The 20,027-nt window shown below is 47.4% G+C and overlaps 1 protein-coding gene across 1 annotated transcript in view; it reads left to right on the forward strand.

Moving 5' to 3' along the window:
• Window positions 1-20,027, forward strand: part of LOC137657593 (eukaryotic translation initiation factor 2-alpha kinase-like) — a 113,786-nt gene that overhangs the window by 33,119 nt on the left and 60,640 nt on the right. Inside the window, exons 5-8 of the mRNA XM_068391944.1 lie at window positions 6,206-6,374; window positions 6,874-7,005; window positions 9,010-9,145; window positions 9,645-9,821. Coding sequence (XP_068248045.1) covers window positions 6,206-6,374; window positions 6,874-7,005; window positions 9,010-9,145; window positions 9,645-9,821 — 614 coding nt within the window. The remainder of the gene's footprint in view (window positions 1-6,205; window positions 6,375-6,873; window positions 7,006-9,009; window positions 9,146-9,644; window positions 9,822-20,027) is intronic.

Genomic DNA, 20,027 nt, shown 5'->3' on the forward strand with positions numbered 1-20,027 from the left:
GCCTTCCCCTACCCAGAGTAGGGGACGAGGTAAGTCCGTTGCGGGGAAAGAGCCGAGGGCCTTTCCCCAGGAGTCTAATGTGTTTGAAGTGGGGGTTGCTGGGTCTTCTCAGGCTAGTGGGGAGCCTGATAGTGCTGTGTCTGGGGGTTCTGGAGACTCTGCCCTTGTGCTTGGGGGGCACGTTTCCTCCGACGACCCCTTGTGGTGTAGTAATGTTGTGCCTGTTTCTTCGCCCGCTTCGTGGGCCTGTGTTTCAGGTTCTTCAGCGGCTAGTGACGCCCAGGGAAAGTTGGACTCCACGGTAAGGGAGCCCTTCGGGTGGAGGCTCCCTAAAACGCCAGGTAGGTCCCCAATGCGGATGGAAGAGGGCCTGGATACCTGGTTCCCCTAGTGTAGTGCACCCAACCTCTTTTCCAGCTCCTCTGACGGCGGTTCCGGAGTCTTTCCTACAACCCTCGACCTCTGGAACGCAGCAGGTCGCGAAGCCCTCCGTAGCCCCCGCTCCTGCCCGTCGGTCGGGTGGTACAGTTTCGTCGGGCTCTTCAGATGGTGGTGCTTCGTTCTCTTCAGAAGGGGAAGCGAGGAGGAGGCATCGGCGACGGAGGGAGCGGTCCAGGAGCAGGCGTTCCCGCTCAAGATTCCGCTCCAGGTTTAGTAGAAAACGGTCCCGGTCTCCACGGAGGAAGTACAGGAGGAGTAGGTCCCCCGATGGTGATTGGGTCTTCGTTCCCCGTAGGAGTGAATTGCAGCGTTCCCCTGACCGGCGGTCCAGGGATTACTCGCCGCGAAGGCCATTTTCCAGCCGCAGATATGACCCTCGCAGGGAGAAATGCGAGAAGGCCTCTTCAGGCAGGCGTAAGTCCGCGAAGCTTCCGGCTCACCCCGCCCAGCGGGGGGAACCGTGCTTCCGTATGGGCAGCCTGGCCGAATCAGCACAGCTGGTTCGGCCCTTGGACTTAAAGGAATGGTTCCCTCCGTCGGGTCAGCCCACAGGATCCGCGTCCTCGTCCCCCAGAGAGAATACACGAACGGTAGTCCTCGCCGGCACGGCGATGCCAGTTCTGACCCCCAACCCTGGTGCGGAGGTTCCCGCCGGGGCGGACCGGTACCACCGCAGGGGAGTGCCTGTTGATCCAGAACCGAAGCGCCCGGTAGGAGTGCCCGGTGACCCGGTTCCTTGGGATCAGATGGAAGGTACTGCTGACAGTAGAGAAGGTTCCCCGACCGAGGACTCGGCGTATCTGAAGGTAATAGGCCTGATACGAAGGCATCATCGGATTGAGGAACCGGTTCCAACCGACGAGGACTACTAGAGGTCCAGCCTGAGCCGCTTGATGGAGGCACCCGTTCAGCAGAAAACCTCCCTGGCCCTGCCTGTGGCCCGAGATCTAGTCCTGGGACGGGCTCATGTTGATAAAGTTGTGGCAGGCAATGCCGAAGCTCCCAAAACACAGAGCTCCTCGAAGTTGCTCCAAGGACTCAAGTCACAGAGTAGGTTCTATGTGCCAGAGGGACAACGGCCGGGAGCCTGCAAGGTGGAGCCTTCCCTCGACGTTCTGGGACAGGGTGCCCCGGAGGACAGAGCCTCCTCAGCCCCGATTTGCTTTTCGCAGTCGGAGGCTGCGATGATGGAGGAGATGTCGAAAGACTTGGTGCACGTCTCTTCTTGGTTGGACTGGTGGGCCTCCACGCTGGTAGGTGTACAAGCCACATATGACTTAACAGACCCGGAGCAACAGAACCTACTGAAGGAGCTTATCATCTCCGGGGGCAAGACCCTGAAGGTCCTTATCAGTCCCTTGTCCTTTCAGCGAACTGGGTTCTTCGCAAGAGGGACACTATTCTGGCGAAGCTTTCCCGGAAGGTCCCAGACAGGGAGGCGAGGGCCATGAGGAGCCTTCCTGTGTGGGGTGACTCCTTGTTCCCCTTGAAACAGCTAGAGGAGATAATGGAGAAGGTAGCTAAACGAAAGGAAGTGAACGCTCCCAGGCCTCAACCGGTAAGGAGACCCTCCTACAAGAGGTCAGCATCAGACGGGCCCTCTACTTCTCAGGCCCCTCCTAGCCTGACGAGGAGAGAAGCCCCTTCTTCCTCGTGGGCTTCAGCGCCACAGCCCCCCCGTAGAGGAGCTCCAGCAGCGTCTCCCTCTTTTAGAACAGGGTATTCTGCCTCCAGGAGAGGCAGTTCAGGCCGCTCCTCCAGGAGGAGGTAGAGTGGGAGGCCCCCTACTCCTGCCCAAGCCTCAGGTTGGGGGATGCCTCAGACGACATTGGCAAGCATGGAAGGCTCACGGAGCGGAACCCTGGACAGTATCCGTACTGAAGGAGGGGTACAGGCTCCCGTTCTTAACGGAACCTCCACCTTTGATTCCGGCCAGCCTGTCGGAGTGGCTGGCACCCAAGGACCCGTTGAAGAGGGCGGCCCTTCAAGAAGAGGTGTCCACTATGTTGGAGAAGGGCGCCATGGAGGAGGTCCTGCACCCAGGACCAGGTTTCTACAGCCGACTATTCCTGGTAGAAAAGGCGACGGGGGGATGGAGACCGGTGATAGACCTGTCAGCTCTCAAGTTTGTTTGCAAGACAGATTTCAAAATGGACACTCCGAAGTCGGTCTTGCAGTCCTTGAGGGAGAAAGACTACATGATGACCATAGACCTCAAGGACGCATACTTCCAAATCCCGGTCCACCCCTCAAGCCGAAAGTTTCTCCGAGTGAAATGGGGTACCCAGATCCTGCAATTCAAGACCCTCTGCTTCGGGTTGTCGACAGCTCCCCAGGTATTCACGAGAGTCTTCATGACAGTCTCGGTGTGGGCTCACGAGCGAGGTATTCGCCTCATTCGGTACCTGGACGACTGGTTGCTTCTTTCCTCCTCAGAGGACGTTTTGAAGGAGCAGGGTGTAAAGCTTCTTCAATTTTGCAAGGGTCTGGGTATCATGATCAACCCAGAAAAATCGAACCTATCTCCCTCCACCAGGATGACCTATTTGGGGATGACACTGGATTCCCGACTAGTGAAGGCTTTTCCGTCAGAGGAGCGGGTAAGCAATCTAATAAAGATCCTTCTGCCTTTCCTTTCGGGGCAACCCAGGAGAGCGAAGGACTGGCAAAGGCTAATAGGTCATCTGGTGTCATTGGAGAAACTGGTTCCCCAGGGGAGACTCAGGCTCAGGGCCATCCAATGGAACCTGAAGAGCTTCTGGAACCAACTGGACTCGCCCCAAAAATTAATTCCAGTTCTGCCAAACACAATACCCTCCCTGGAATGGTGGCATTGCCGGTCGAATACGTTCAAGGGGATGCCCTTCGCGACCGAGCCTCCCGAGATGCTCCTATTCACAGACGCCTCCAACCAGGGATGGGGAGCCCATCTCCTCAACGAGACGGCGGGAGGAACCTGGACGGACGTGGAGAAAGGCTACACATCAATGTCCTAGAGTTGAAGGCAGTCCAAAAAGCTTGCCTACAGTTCATCGATCTACTAAGGGGAAACACTGTGGCGTTGATGTGCGACAACGCCACAGTAGTAGCGTACATAAAGAAGCAAGGAGGCCTCAAGTCAAGGGAGCTGTGCGATCTCGCCCTAGAGATCCTGGATTGGGCGGAGGCGAACCAGATAGTGTTATTGGCAAGGTTCATCCCCGGGAAGAAGAACGTCCTAGCCGACGGTCTCAGCAGGATGGGTCAGATAGTAGGAACAGAGTGGTCCCTCCTCCCAGAAGTAGCCAGGCTCATCATTCAACGGTGGGGTTCCCCAGTGATGGACCTCTTTGCAACCAGGCTGAACGCACAACTCCCCATGTATTGTTCTCCTGTCCCAGACCCAAAGGCAGCCTTGGAGGATGCCTTTCAGCACAATGGGACAACCTAGACGTGTACGCTTTTCCCCCCTTCACGTTGATCAGGCAAGGGCTCAACAGAGTAAGGGCTGCCCGGAACTTAAGGATGACTTTGGTAGCGCCCTGGTGGCCGGAGAGAGAGTGGTTCGCGGACCTAAAAGACCTGGCAAGCCATCCTCCGTGGCCACTCCCTGACAGGCCAGATCTTCTACAACAGCCACACTTTCTCAGGTTCCACGACAACCCACAGTCTCTACGCCTTCACGCCTGGAGACTATCGAGCGCCTCCTGAGGAAGGAAGGATATTCGTCAGGAACTGCTAAGAAGATGTTGCTATACCTGAGAAGGTCGTCGGCAGCGGTCTACCAAGCGAAATGGGCCTCTTTCACGAAGTGGTGCGCTTCAAGGAACATCAAGCCCCTCAAAGCCTCAGTCCCAGATATCGCAGACTTTCTAGTATATCTCAGAGACGAGATAGGGATGTCAATCCCAGCTATAAAAGGAGTACGAGCAGCCTTGGGTCAAGTCTTCCTTCTGAAGGGCATCGACCTGGGCTCCTCTAGACACATCTCTATGCTTATCAGGAGTTTTGAACAGTCCTGCTCTCCTCAAACTGTTAGGGTGCCTCAGTGGGACTTGGCTAGGGTTCTGAAGATGTTAAGTAGCCCCCTGTTCGAACCGATGAAAGATATTGTAGACAGGGATCTCACTCTCAAGACGGTCTTTTTGTTGGCCTTGGCCTCTGCGAAAAGGGTAGGGGAGATCCATGGGCTGTCTTACGACGTCTCTCATTCGAAGGGGTGGAGAGAAATCTCCCTCAAGTTCGTCCCTTCGTTCGTGGCAAAAACCCAGAACCCAGCAGTCTGGGATCCTAAGTTCGAGGGGTTCTCACTGCCAGCTATTCCTAGGACTGGGAATCCAGAGGATTTGAGGTTATGCCCTGTCCGTGCCGTTAGGAAATACCTTGAGAGGACTGCACATCTCTGGCCGGGCATCAAGAGCCTTTTCGTCTCCACAAGTGTTACAAAGAAGCAGGTATCGAAGAATACCATATCCTTTTGGTTGAGACAAGTTATTGCCAGGGCCTACAAGGAGGAGGGACTGGCCGTGCCAGGTACTCCTAAGCCCCATGACATCAGAGGACTAAGCACTTCCTTAGCCTTTGAGAAGAACATGGCAGTGGGCCAGATCCTTCGGGCGGGCACCTGGTCGAACCAGTCGACCTTTACTGCCCATTACCTCAAGGATTACTCAAGAAGGTCTTTAGACGGGTTCTCCATTGGGACAGTCATCTCCGCGCTCCAAGTGACTTAACGGTGAAGCCCCAGGCACAATCGTGGATAGCAAAACCAGGAGACACAGGTTCGTTCCTTTTCACCCTAATCCCCGTTTCCTATCCCTATCGGAGATAACCACACATATGTAACCAATGAAGAACACGTCTCTGCAAATTTGTTACTGGACTCAGCATCAGAAGATTTTTCAAAGGGTGAGTACTTAGACACTAACGTGAGCTCTTTGTGTAGTTTACCCTACCGTTCGTTTCCCAGTTTTTTAAAACCTAGTTCATATCTAGGCTACTTGGCATCCGCTTTGCTGGGTCTGAAGGTCAGGAAGCCACTCCCACCTCCTAAAGTGTAAGTCTCCTAAGAAAGTAGTTCGAGGTAAGTATTTGTGTTGGAACAAATCAAAAATTTTAAGTAATTTTTATTTTTCCTAACATACTTACCGAGAACTACTTTCGGGTAATGGCCCTCCCTACCTTCCCCGAGTGCCTTTCTGCCCTTGCAGGGACTTTTTGCAACATCCGAGGAACTTACTGACTAACGGGACCCAAGCTGACGCCGACCTAGCTCAGGTCTACCCTCGGGGCACGTTCTCATTACTCCCGGGTTAGTCCTCCATAGAAAACGGACGTAGGGTATACTACACAAAACTCTGGTCGGTTGAGAGGATATTACAGGTAACTCCTAAGAAAGTAGTTCTCGGTAAGTATGTTAGGAAAAATAAAAATTACTTAAAATTTTTGATTTTTCCTAACTAAACAAAACTGAGGTCTTTAAGTTACACTGCCTACTAGTGATACTATACCGATTCATAGATGGCGTTGCATAACCATTAACCTCATCAAAGAAGAGAACTGTTTGCTTTTATATCTAATAGGTTGGGGTGTTGTAACTACTGGGAGGTATGCATGATGATCATATAAATATTGAAATAGATTTTATAATTATAATACTGGTTTTAAGATTTCCATTTTTGAATGTGGTTCATAAAGCTACAATTTTTGTGAATACTTATGTAACTGTGAAGCACTTCCTTTGCATCGTGTTTAGTGTGTGATTACATTGTTATATAATTTCTAGATGGAACTTTAGTGTTGGTCAGCATGAAGTTAACGTTGCTGGCGGAGGCTGCGATTGGGTTGACTCATCGGATATGGAAGTGGGAGAATTACCAACCCTACACTTTGTCGTACCAGAAGGAGTTGTTATGGGAATGGATAGGAAAAATCAGCTAGTCTGGCAGCAGAAGGTATTTGAAATTTTTTTTTTAATTTCAGCAATATGTGAATTCTTTTAGTCGTGTATATTTTAATTTATACAGCAGTAGTTTAAACAGATCACACAGTCAAGAGATCAGACTCTCCTAGGGGCTGACCTGAAGTATTTGTCTTTAATTTTGAAACGTGAATATTGAAGAAATTGCAATTTTTCAAACTTTTTATTTGATGAGGAGAAAATTGCGAGAAGTTGTAGACCTTGAATATATGCTAATGTCATTATTATTATTATGATTATTATTATTATTATTATTACTACTACTACTACTACTACTACTACTACTACTACTACTACTACTACTACTACTACTACTATTAGCTAAGGTACAACCCTAGTTGGAAAAGCAGGTGCTATAAGCCCAATGGTTCCAACAGGGAAATTTTTTTTTTACTTTATATTTTCTTGGCATTTCAAAATTAGTTTATTTTGTATAGTTTGCTACTGCAAATATAACCGTTATTTAATTTCAGCTCACATCACCTGTTGTTAATGCTTGGAAGGTGGTCAATGGAGAATTGGAGCCGATTGACTTATTTAGCACCAATAGTGTTCCTGCTTTGACACCAGACAATGGATTGCCAGATTCACAATATAGATCCCAGGTTAGTTCTTTGTTCATTAGGAATATAAAATTCATCTTTTGATATTGATATTTACAGATTGATACATTCAGCGGGTCTTCTTGTTACTGTTGTTAATGGTATTTGCATTTTCATTGTTGTTATTGTTTTTAGAGTATAGTTTAAAGGCCACTTATGAATGGCACAGGCAAGGGACAGTGACATTGCCCTATCAAGCAGGACAGTGCCCTAGAGACTGACCATATATCATATGATCAGTGCCCAAGCCCCCTCTCCACCCAAGCTAGGACCAAGGAGGCTATTGCTGCTGATGACTCAGCAGATAGACCTATAGGCTCCCCCGAAACCCCCATCCTTAGCTCACATAGATGGTGAGGTTGCAGTCACCAAAGGAACTAACGAGTTTAAGCAGTATTCGAACCCCAGTCTGGCGTTCACCAGTCAGGGACATTACCACATCGGCCACCACAACTGAAATTTATATTTTGATAGTTACTGTATTGTGAGCAGCTTTCTCCTTATCATGGTAAAATTTAGTAAATTTCTCTACTTAATTAGATTTTAGTACAGTACTGTGAATCAGATATTGAAATAAAGAAGTTCTAGACATCAGACCTCAACTTACACTTTATTATTGGCTTCATTTCTGTTATTTCTATCATTTAGCATTATTGCATTTGACAAAAGAATGCCTTAAACTGAATGATAAATGGAATTCATAAGTTAGCTTATCCTACAAATTTTATGAAATTACTGATAGCTTTAAGATATCTTGATTGCTGAAGTGCAGGCTATTTGTGACAAGACCAAGTATTAGCCCATGTCCATTTGATAAGCTAAAGGGCTTATGAATAGCATTACTGTAACAATTCTTAAAGTACTTGGCCTAATATTATTTTAGATAATGGCTATATAATCACTTATAAACAATCAAAAGGTACTGAAATTGCATGGAAAACTTCCACAGAATACAGTAGTATACTATACAGTAGTCTTATTTGTGAAAAGGGAAAAGGGTAGAATTGCTGAATAGCACTATGTGCAAGTTGTGTGAGAGAAGAAAAAACCATATTATATTTGGTCTTATTCTTGACTTCTGTTCCCTCTCTTTTTTTTCTCTCTCTTCGTGTCTGACCACATTTAACTTTTGCTTCTTAGTGCAACAGCTGGGGTTTCTGCCCAGTTGCACCCTGACCCTAAACGGCCTCCCTGGCTCCAGTGCCAAGGCATGTGGTACAGATTCCTTAATTGAAAAAAAAAAAGCATGAAAGAAATTACAGTCCAGGAAATATCTATGAGATGGTGTCAGGTGAATGCAATGGCCACTGTACATCAGTTGTGTGTGTCACAGGAAATTCTATTGATTGCAAAGTTTAATTGGAGTTAGTATTTAGTTTCCAGTCTTATATAAAAAAAGCTAAACACAAAACAGGAATTTGTTATACAAATGGGGAAGACTGAAGAAGAAAGAAAATTTTTGTTAATTGGATATTGGAGTATGAAGCTGGAATGAAGGAAAGTAGCACTGTATCTTAATGATAAAGAGCAAAGAATTGAAGATTTTTTACTTAGATCTGTACTTCTGTATACTACAGAAGCTCTGAAAAGGTATTATTATTAAAGGCTGATGTTCAAGGTTGGAGCAGATTATGAATGTCAAGTCATGAAATAATGAAGTAGAAGAGATGTGTTTAGAACCTGGAAAATAGATTGAAGATTGAAATATTGAGATGGTTTGACCCCTGATGAATTGAGAATTGAGAAATCAGTGGAATTTTACACATGAAACTGGTTGGATGTTAACTTGTAAAAAAGCCAAAAGAAATATATTGAAAGGTTTGATTCTTAGGAGTTTGACTTAATGCGAAGTATGGTGAAAAGTGTGCAAAAATGGAAGAAAGTTACTACAGCATACTGTATATGAAACATGTTTGATGATAATTGGAAAATATGTAGCTTTACAGAGATTACGAAGAGGATAGCTATCATAGAAGAATAATATATTTGATTCTTAATTTATTATAGGGAACGGATGAACAAAAGCAACCAGCCTTATATGTTGGCGTTCATCAGAAGCAATTGTATATTCAGCAGAGTGGAGGAATGCGGCACAAAGTAAATACTGCCTTTAGAGTCCTTTCGTCGGGGTTTCCAGAGGAAGGTTCGTTTTACTGTTGTCTTTGTATGGCGTAATAAATGTAAAGGTATTAACGATACTAAAAACTTTTCTCAGCGCCTGTATATTATCCAACGGAATGTTGGAAGTAATTTTCCCTTATTTTAGAATTTGTTTAGGTATTATACTATGATACATTGCCTTCAAGTTTAATACTTGAAATCTTTGAATAAATTAATTGGTATTCCTGTAGTATTTATAATTGTTTATCAATCCAACAGTAATCTATTTTTGTATTGTTTATCAATCCAACAATAATCTATTTTTGTATTGGTCTTCAATCCAACAGTAATCTATTGTATTGTTCTTCAATCCAACAGTAATGTATTTACGATTGTTCTTCAATCCAACAGTAATCTATTTTTGTATTGTTTTTCAATGTAACAATAATCTATTTTTGTATTGTTCTTTAATCCAACAGTAATCTATTTTTGTATTGTTCTTCAATCCAGCAGTAATCTATTTTTGTTGTTGTCTTCTTCAGAAGGAGGGAACGAGGTAGCATTTCCTCGAGTCCAGTGGCGTCCTTACCTAGCCACTGCATTATCAAGGACACCAGTTGTAAATTTTAATGAACAGAAACGTCCCCTGCTTGGTGGCTCAGAAGGTGGCGAGGAAATCACAGCACTTGCTATTCCACAGCAGATTGATTACCCTTATGGTAAGAGACTTCAATTTTCTTTTTATTTTGCAAGGTTTTACAAGTACAATTCTCTCATTTTACACTGGCTTTGAGGTGTTGGTCGTCTGGTATTAGATTGTTCAGAATTTAAGTTATTCATGTTATAGTAAGTGAAGGTTACCATGGTGTATGTTTATGTCAGTTTGTTCATCATGTTCAATTTACGTTGCTAAATGAAGAGATATATTCAGTTAGATGAGATTTTTATTTGTTAACCTTTGTACACTTAGTCTTGACCTCTTCATTTCTTTGTCCCCTTTTGGGTTACTGCTTAAAGTTGCCATTATTATGGTAATCTATAATAAGTCATGGTTCCATTACTGCTTGTTAGTTATAATTTGGTTTGTCACCTTAATATTGAAGGCAAATTGTGTGGCTGACCTGCATATACTTATGGTAATTTGCTTGCTGTTCTATAGATCATATGGTTTATTGTGTTGAGATTTTAGATTATCAATTCAGTCCTTGATGGATGCACAAGGAATAAGCCAATAATACGTTTGTATTGTGTCATTCTTTAAACAGGTAAAAATGAAAGCTTGGTGAATCAAAGTTAAAAGTTTTAGCTTCAGCTAATGCTTTAATAATCTGCAGTATTCCCATGGAGGCTATACCACATACCACTTACAGAGTACCTTATACAGTACGTGACACTTAAGTGGCACTAAATGTTCGTAATTTTAAATATTAAACTTAGCCGGTGAATATATAATAGCTGACGTCTCGGACGGCTCGACAGATTCCAAAAACTCGCGAGCGATCGCCGTGAAGGTTGCGGGTGTGACCACCAGCGCCGACTATCGGCCAGATACCGCATATACTTGTCAAGTTCTCCAGTTCTTCTCTGTCGGTCTTGTCGACAAGTTGGTTCCGCTCGCTTATGACCTTGAGTTTTCGACCTATTTGGTGAAGTACTTTATTTTGGTTGTTTATTGGCTTTCGCTGTGACGGGTGTATTTTCTTCAATTAAACTCTTGAAACCCTTTTTTTGGCTGGTGTTTATTGTTGATGACTTTGGTTTTGACTTGGATTTTCTCTGATTGTTCAAAATGGCTGACCCTTCTCCTATCCCTGAACCTAAATATCGCAAGTGTGCGAGGGATTGCAACAAACGTCTTCCCAAGGCCTCTATCGACCCACATACCGTTTGTTCTAATTGCCGGGGTAAATCCTGCCAATTAGGAGATCGGTGTGATGAGTGCGTGGTCTTGTCGGAATTCGACTGGCTTGAGTATGACAAATATACTCGTAAGCTGGAGAGAGATAGGGTGAGGAGAAGCTCTTCTAGATCTTTGGAATTTTCCTCCTCCCATGCCCCTGAACCTAATCCTTCCCCTGTAGTAGTTGTTCCTGAACCCCCTACTAGCACTCATGAACCGTCCATGCGGGATATGTTTCTAGCGATTCAAGCTTTAGGCGAAAAAGTTGAGTCCTTAGCATCGGACCGTAACCAACTCATGTCAGATGTTAAGTTGTTGAAGTGTCAGAGTGGTAAAACAGAAAATCTAAGTGATAAAGTGATAAGTGCGCAAAGTGTATTTAGTGTTGCGACCGAGGGTTCGTCTGTTCGTGCTTGTCGCTCCCCTAGTCCGAGACCTCTTTCAGGCTCCCCTGCACCAGGGAGAAGTAATGTCGTAGGACTTAAGGGGACGAGAGGCGTTAACCAACGTACAGACGTTCCCTCTTTGGTATCGGACGTTTCTCGTCAAGATCGCCCTTACCATAAGACGGGTGAGACTGTGTTCTCCTCGTCCTCCGAAGACTTATCGCACAAGAAACCTTGGCGCAAGGTTTCTAGACCCTTGAAGCGAAAGTCAGTCCCTTCAGGACAGGTCCAGCGTCCTGGCTGTAGCCATTGGGGCAGCTCTGACCTTTTGCAGTCGTCGGATGACTGTTCGCCTATTAAGCGCAAGCGTAACACGGGGTCCGAGGGTCGCGGTAGAGGCAATGTTTGCGCAACGCAAACGTTACCGACGTCACGGCCCGTTCCGACTCCCGTTGATCCGAAGTGGGTTGTCCTGCGGGACATGCAGTCTAAGCTTGCCTCCCTTATGGAAAAGTATGACTTTGAGCAGGTTCGCGATGATCCTTTGCTTTCGAGTCGCCAGTGCGCTGAACGTGACTCTGGCCTTCAGCTGCCCAAACGAGTTTTCACTCGTCCGTTTGACGTTAGTGCTGACGTTTCTAGTACTTTGAAACGCGATGCCAGTAGTCTTTCACGTCAGTCACGTGACATGGATCCCTTGCTGCAGTCTCGTACTGACGTTCAGCTGCTGCCGCTGCAGCCCCGCACTGACGTTGGCCGACCGGCTCCGTTGCCTCGACGTGACGTTGAGCGTCAGTCACCGCAGTCGGAGGTTGTTTTGCCTGCTCAGACTCTGCAGTCAATGCAGTTCCGACGTGACGTCGAGCGTCAATCAACTTCAGCTGTTGTTGTTGGTCAGTCACAGGAATTTCAGTCCTTTCAGCAGCGGCGTGACGTCGCTTCCTCTTCTGCTACTGCTGCTCCTTTGCTTGTTGACATTGCCTGTCAAGCGTTGCCTCCTCGGCATGTCTCTCCGTATCATGAGACTCGGCAGTTGTCGGACGAGGTTCCGTCGGATGAGGAAGTCGCTGATCCCCTTCCAACTGATATTCCTTTGGGGACTTTGTCGGACGGAGAGGAGCCTAAAGCTGCTCAGCCCTCTCTGGATTTTAAAAAGATCATGCTGATTTTTAAGGAACTGTTTCCTGACCATTTTGTAACTGCTGCTCCTCGTTCGCCTCCGTCAGAGTTTACGCTAGGCCTAGCTACTTCGACGCCGTCGTTTACTAAGCTAGTGCTCTCTCGCTCTTCTAAGAGAGCTTTGCGTTTACTAGGCGATTGGTTGATCACCAGGAGGAGTTTGGGGAAGACAGCCTTTGCTTTCCCCCCTTTTAAACTGGCTTCTAGAGTGAGCGTCTGGTATGACACGGGAGAAGTTCTCGGCTTGGGAGTTCCTGCCTCTGCCCAGGGAGACTTCTCAAGCCTCGTAGACTCTCCCCGTCGCCTGGCCATGAGACGCTCTAAAGTTTACTGGTCCTCTTCGGACCTTGATCATCTCCTCAAAGGGGTTTACAGGGCCTTCGAAGTTTTTAACTTCTTGGATTGGTCGCTGGGAGCCTTGAGCAGGAAGATCTCTTCGGCCGACCGTGATGTATCCGTGCTAATTATGTCCTGCATGGACAAAGCTATCCGTGATGGCTCTAATGAGCTCGCTGCTACCTTTACGGCAGGAGTCCTTAAGAAGAGGGAGACTCTTTGCTCGTTCCTTTCGGCAGGAGTAACTCCCTGCCAAAGGTCAGAGCTTCTCTTTGCCCCGTTGTCATCTGCCTTGTTTCCTCAGCAGTTGATTAAGGATAATGCAGCTTCTCTGGTGCAGAAGGATACCCAAGACCTGATGGCTACGTCGGCACGCAAGGCTGCTCCTTCATCATCTTATCTCGTAAGACCCAAGCTCGATACTCCAGCAACGAGGTTTATCCCGCCCTTTCGTGGCAGAGCCCCCAGTAAGGGAGGCGCTCGTGCCGACAGTAAAAGAGGCAAGAGGAGAGGATCCAAGTCCTCCCGTGGCAGAATCTGACTGCCCACGTCCTCAGACAGCGGTAGGGGCCAGACTGAACAACTTCTGGCAGGCCTGGGAGAAGAGGGGTGCAGACCGAGAGTCTGTGTTGTTGCTAAAGGAGGGGTACAAAATACCTTTTGTACGGAGACCTCCTCTGGTAAAAGTTCCTATAGACCTCTCTCCCAGGTATCGAGAGGAGTCAAGGAGACAGGCACTACAACTGCAGGTGTCTCAGTTGCTAGAGAAGGGAGCGGTGGTGAAAGTCTCGGACCTTCAATCACCGGGATTTTACAACCGTCTCTTCCTAGTCCCAAAGCATACAGGAGGTTGGAGGCCGGTGCTGGATGTCAGTGCGCTCAACGTTTTTGTTGTCAAAACAAAATTTACGATGGAGACCACGAAGTCCGTCCTAGCAGCGGTCAGAGAGGGAGACTGGATGGTCTCTCTCGACCTGCAGGATGCGTACTTCCACATTCCTATACACCCGGATTCTCAACCGTATCTGAGGTTTGTATACAGGAATGTGGTGTACCAATTCCGAGCACTGTGCTTCGGCCTCAGCCCTGCTCCTCTTGTTTTTACGAGGCTCATGAGAAATGTGGCAAAATTTCTTCATTTATCGGGGATTCGAGCCTCCCTGTACCGGGACGACTGGCTGCTCAGAGCGTCGTCCCGTCATCGCTGTCTGCAGGACCTTCAATGGACGTTGGATCTTGCAAAGGAGTTGGGACTGTTGGTGAACTTAGAGAAGTCTCAGCTGACTCCTTCCCAAACGATTCTCTATTTGGGGATGGAGATTCGCAGTCTAGCTTTTCGGGCTTTTACGTCTGCCACCAGGATAGATCAAGCCTTGCTCAAAGTCCGCCTCATGCTGAGAAAAGACCGTTGCTCAGTGAGAAGTTGGATGAGCCTCCTAGGGACGCTGTCATCCCTGGAACAATTTATCTCTCTAGGGAGACTTCACCTTTGCCCTCTCCAGTTCCATCTAGACTCCCATTGGGACAAGGACAAGACTGGAAGCTGTCTCAATCCCGATCTCCGAACCAGTAAAGACGTGCCTGAACTGGTGGGACAGCAATATAGGTCTTCGAGAGGGTCTGTCCCTGGCGGTCAAGAACCCAAACCACGTGTTATTTTCAGACGCGTCGGATTTGGGTTGGGGAGCGACTCTGGACGGTCTGGAATGTTCGGGTCTTTGGACGTCGGATCAGAGGAGCCTTCACATCAACTGCAAGGAGCTGTTGGCTGTTCACTTGGCCTTGACGAGTTTCGAGAGTCTTCTCCGAAACAAAGTGGTAGAAGTGAATGCGGACAACACCACAGCCTGGGCGTACATCTCCAAGCAAGGAGGCACTCACTCCCACACACTGTTCGTCATCGCAAGGGACCTCCTCATCTGGTCAAAAGATCGAGGCATCTCACTGTTGACGAGGTTCGTCCAGGGAAAATTGAACGTCTTGGCGGACTGTCTTGATATAATATGCAAGAGGTTGCAGTGATTAAAAGACAGGTCTTGATGGCTTGGGTGCTAGGTAGAGACTGCCCTTTATTCATAGCTACATGGGACTACATGATACCACATCCCCCTTATCACATACAAAGAATTGATTACACATAATAACTAATCTGGCATATAAGTACAAAGAAATAAACGATGAAAGTTCCATATTCAAACGTATTCCATTGTTTTCATCCCTTCATAATAAACATGCATAGTACAATTTGTGATTGTGGATAATAATATAAACATAACAGCTATTATCTTTGCAGACTGGTCAGAATAGTGTTGGTTACAGCAGGGCAGTCATAAATATGAAAATAAATGGCAAATTATAATTTTTTTTTTTTTTGATGCAAAGAACAACAACACCCAAAATATATTGAAACAAAATGGAAACCTGATACACATGTAACGAGTGTTCGAAATGGAGCCTGTTCTCCAGTCCGAGACTCGTAAATTTTCAAATAAAATTCATTATTCTGAATCACTTATCAGTCCTGAGACTGATAATTTTTCTTGAGTTTCAAACTCTGGTAACGACCTCTCAGAATTTTCGGTCATGAAACGATGGGGGGGGGGAGTTGTATATTATTATTTAACTTAACACTTTATGGGAATTTACGGTATGTGACCGCGTTACTTTCAATTTATCTGGATGGGGTTTTCACCAGCCGGCCTGACTTGGTATACACCGCTGTCGGGTCTGTAGTGTTATCACTAGTTGCGGGTCTTTGGTGGGTTATTTCGGTCTCACTAGGTGGTGGCAGCGAAATATCGGCGGGTCGTGGTGGAGGCTGTGCTGATGGTGTTGGAGCCTGCTGCCGGGCGTTGGGCGGTTCTGTGTTTGTCGCGAGCGGTGTCGGACGGATGTGGGACCGGTTCCTCCTGAGGCACGCTCCGTTTTGGGCTTCCACAATGTATGATTGGGGTTCTTCTGACTTACGTACCACTCTGCCTGGCACCCATGTGTGGCAGGCCTTGTCGAATATTCGGACTGGTTGTTCGGGTTGGAGGTCTGTGAAGTGCCGTTGTGTCCGATTTGGTCCTAGGCGGTCCTGGAGGTGGTTGCGGGTCGTGATGTGTGCGAGATGTGGTTCGTATCTGCCTGGTAGGTCAGTGGTCACATTGCGACCAAACATGAGCTCTGCGGGGCTGGTTGTCTTATTGTCGATCGGGGTGGCCCGTAAGTGGAGTAATGCAGTATGCATATCACCGCCTGTCTCAAGGCATTTTTTGATAATCGCCTTGCATGTTCCAACTGCGCGCTCCGCGAGGCCATTGGACTGAGGGTAATGTGGGCTTGATGTGATGTGCTCAATACCCCAGGCTTTTGTGAAGTCCCTCATGGCTGCTCCCGTGTATTGAGGTCCGTTGTCTGAGACCAGGGTTTTGGGGTATCCGAACAGCGAACACAGGAATTTGAGGTGGTTGGCCACACTTTCAGATGACAGGTTTTTTAGTTCGGTGACTATCGGGAATTTTGTGAAATAATCAGTTGTGATCAGATATGTCTTGTGGCCAATTTGGAAGATGTCCGAAGCGACTTTGAACCAGGGCATTGGGGGAATGTCATGATGCGTGGTTTCACTAGGACTTTGCTGGGGCTGATACTTCTGGCATATGTCACATGCCCTGACCTTGTCCTCTATATCCTTTGCAATGTTGGGCCAGAATACACACTCCCGTGCCAGGGCTTGTGTTTTTGTGATCCCTTGGTGGGACCGGTGGAGCTGGTCCAATATCCGGCCTCTGACCTCTTTGGGGATGATAACTTGTCGTCCTTTGAATATGACTCCGTCTTCCACGGCAAGGCATTCTCTGTATGAGAAAAACTGGCGGATATCGGGGTGACAGCCTTTTACTGAGGTAGGCCAACCCTCGATGATAGTATGCTTGAGAGTGCGCAGCACTGGGTCGGTGTCAGACCTATGGCGGACCTCTTCCAAAATCTGGGGACCAAATTTTATGAGTGCAACTGATATCACGTCGATGTCATCTAGTTCCAGACCGTCCACTCGTGTATCCAAAGGGATTTCCTTGTCATTTTGTGGGTTAGGAAGGCGTGATAGGGCGTCGGAGAGTACAAGGGTTCGTCCTTCCTTGTACTTGACCCTCATGTCATACCCCTGCAGTTTCAAGAAGAGACGTTGTAGTCTAGGTGGGGCACTGATAAGTGGCTTCTCCCAGATATTAACGAGGGGTTTGTGGTCAGTGACAGCTTCGAAGTCTCTTCCGTATAGGTAGGTATGAAATCGTTGCACACCGTGTACTAGTCCAAGGGCCTCTCGCTCGATATTGCTGTAATTTGCCTGCGTTGGTGTCAGGGCTTTGCTGGCGAAGGCTATTACCTTCCCGTCTTGGATGAGGGCCGCCCCGAGGCCTTTTTGCGATGCATCGACTTCAAGAGTCACGGGTCGAGTTGGGTCATAGTAAGACAGCGTGCTTGATGGTGCTATTTGGCGTTTCAGGTGTTGATAGGTGGATTCATGGTCTTCTTCCCATTGGAAGGGCACATCTTCCTTGATCAGATCTCGAAGTCTTTGTGACTGAGCTGAGTAATGTGGTACATAGGGGCTGAGGTAAGTCATTACTCCCAGAAATCTCTGTAGTTCCTCTTTATTGGAGGGTGACGGCATGCTATGCAGGTCGTGTACCTTTGACGGGTCTGGCATCATGCCCTTGCTGGTATAGCGTGTTCCGAAAAACTCGATTTCTGGTTTTGAAATGGAGCATTTCTTCGAGTTTAGGCTGAGTCCGTGTTGGGCTGCACGCTGCATGAACCCCATCAGGTTTTTGTCGTGTTCCGACTGGTCTTTCCCACATATGGCCACGTCATCAGCGATGTCAACAACACCTGGGAGATTCTCGATGATGGAGTCCATCCTGGCTTGAAATATGTCCTGGCTTACATTCAGCCCGAATGGTAGCCTTGTCCAACAATACCGGCCGTGTGGTGTTCGGAACGTTGTCAGTAGTTGTGAGTCCTCGTGTAGCGGTATACTCCAGTAGCCTGCTTTGGCGTCTAGCTTGGAGAACACTTTCGCTTTGGAGAATACCGGGTTGATCTCTTCTAGAGTGGGAATCTTGTGGGGACATCTTTTGAGGTTTTGGTTGAGCCGCTTGGGGTCCAGGCAGATCCGTAGGCTTCCATCGGGTTTTGTGACATACACAAGGCTGCTACACCAGTCTGTGTGTGCCGTTGCGTGTCTGATAACCCCCTCTTTCTCCATAGTGTCAAGCTCGGACTTGATGCGGGGCTTCAGGTGGATACTCACCTTACGGGGCGGATCACAGAAAGGTATCGCGTCATCCTTGAGGTGGAGCATCGCGGGCTCTTTTAGTTTGCCGATACAGTCAAACTGTGCTGGGAATTGTGCTTTTAGTTGTTCGACTGACCTAATAGGGCCTTGTTGGCTTGGTTGCTCAGGTATTCCAGTAACGTCGTTGACATTGATATCCACAATACCGAGTTTTTGGCATGAGGGAAGGCCAAGTATGGCTGGACCAGACACATCAACCACGAAGAACTTTTCTTGCGAGAATGCTGGGTTGCTGAGTTTGCGGACGCTGAGCACTAGTGACCCTAGGCAGGGAATATTGTCGCCACTGTATGATGTTAGTCTTACTGATGGTTCTGGGGATAGTACGAGGCTGGTGGGTGCATCACCAAACATTTGCTTGTATGTCCGCAAGGGCAGCGTATTGCCACCGGAACCTGTGTCGATTTTGAGTTTCAGGGGCCCATAGGCTGGGGGGTTTTCATGCTTGACCATGAGCTTTGAGAATGCTTCTCGTTTCAGTGCCACTCCTATGTCGGATATCGTTATCATGTCGAAGTTTGGCATATAATCTGTTTCTTCATCAAGATTAGGGTTTCCATTAACCATGACTTCGTGTTGCCTGTGGTTAGGAGCCCGATTCGGCCGTCGGTAGGAGCGCCCTCTTGTCTTGCTCTGACGTTGTGTCTGCTGCATGTTGTCTCCTGGCATTGTTCTGCCTCCATCAGTTTTGCGGCACATCTTTTTCCAGTGCCCCTTGATGCCACAACCACTGCATCTGTCATTGTAAGCGGGGCATGACCTTATGGGATGGCTAAGCCCACAGTTCCAGCAGGAGTTGTCCGTGGTTTGTAGTTTGTTCCGTGGCTCGTTGCTTTCCCTTCGAATTGCATCCACGTTGGTATGGCTTGTACTTATGTTCTCAGAGCTCATCTGTATGGAGCGTAATGATGCCGTGGAGGCCGCAATGGCCTCGTATTCCCGACCTCTCTCTAGAACGTTGCTCACAGCATAGCCCTTCGGTTTAGTTAGGAGTTCTTTCCGAAATTCTTCGAATTGTGTTCGTAGTATGGTCATTTCGATAAGTCGTTCGTTGAGTTCTCTGTCTTCAAACTCGCACTTTGTCGCTTTTTCACGGAGTCTGGCCAGGAATTGACTGATTGTTTCAGCAGGTTTCTGTTTGGTATTTGCAAATTCGAGGCGGTGAACTCGGAAATTTATTTTGACCGTTGCATCAACCTCACTTTCAATAAGCCTCCATATGTTCTGCGGCACACGTTGCTCCTGTTCAGTGAGGCCGCTCGCCAAGATACGCCTCATGCCCTCATCGCCGAGGGCAATTTTAATTTTAGTTGCTTGCTTGCCCGGGTCTGTGACTTCCTGGTCTTCGAGGTATAAGTTCATGCGCGCCTTGAATGCACGAAATGACTCGGCCAGGGGCTGGTGAGCCCAGTCCATACTTGGGCATTTAGGCTGGGCCATGATTGGATTTGGTTTCGAGTGTTACACAATAGATAGATAGTGATTGGATTAATAACACAGTTTACGGTTCACAAAAAGAGACATATAATAAGAGTATGGAAATCACTACAAAAATTTGTCACTGGTAGTCGGCACGGTTTTCAGTTTTGTTTACACTGCTGAATGTACGTCGTTGTTTGGCTTATTTTGTGAAGTAGTGCGCGGATAACAATGGCCAAAATACTTGTAAGTAATCTATTCACAACTTTCTTCACTATTCTCACTGTAATCACGGTGCACTAATGTCCATTCTATGCCATATTCTGACGATATAAGTTATGTACGGTTGTTATCTGGGCCG

This window comes from Palaemon carinicauda, chromosome 18 (genome assembly GCF_036898095.1).
Source record: "Palaemon carinicauda isolate YSFRI2023 chromosome 18, ASM3689809v2, whole genome shotgun sequence".
In the NCBI taxonomy this organism is placed as follows: Eukaryota; Metazoa; Arthropoda; class Malacostraca; order Decapoda; family Palaemonidae; genus Palaemon; species Palaemon carinicauda.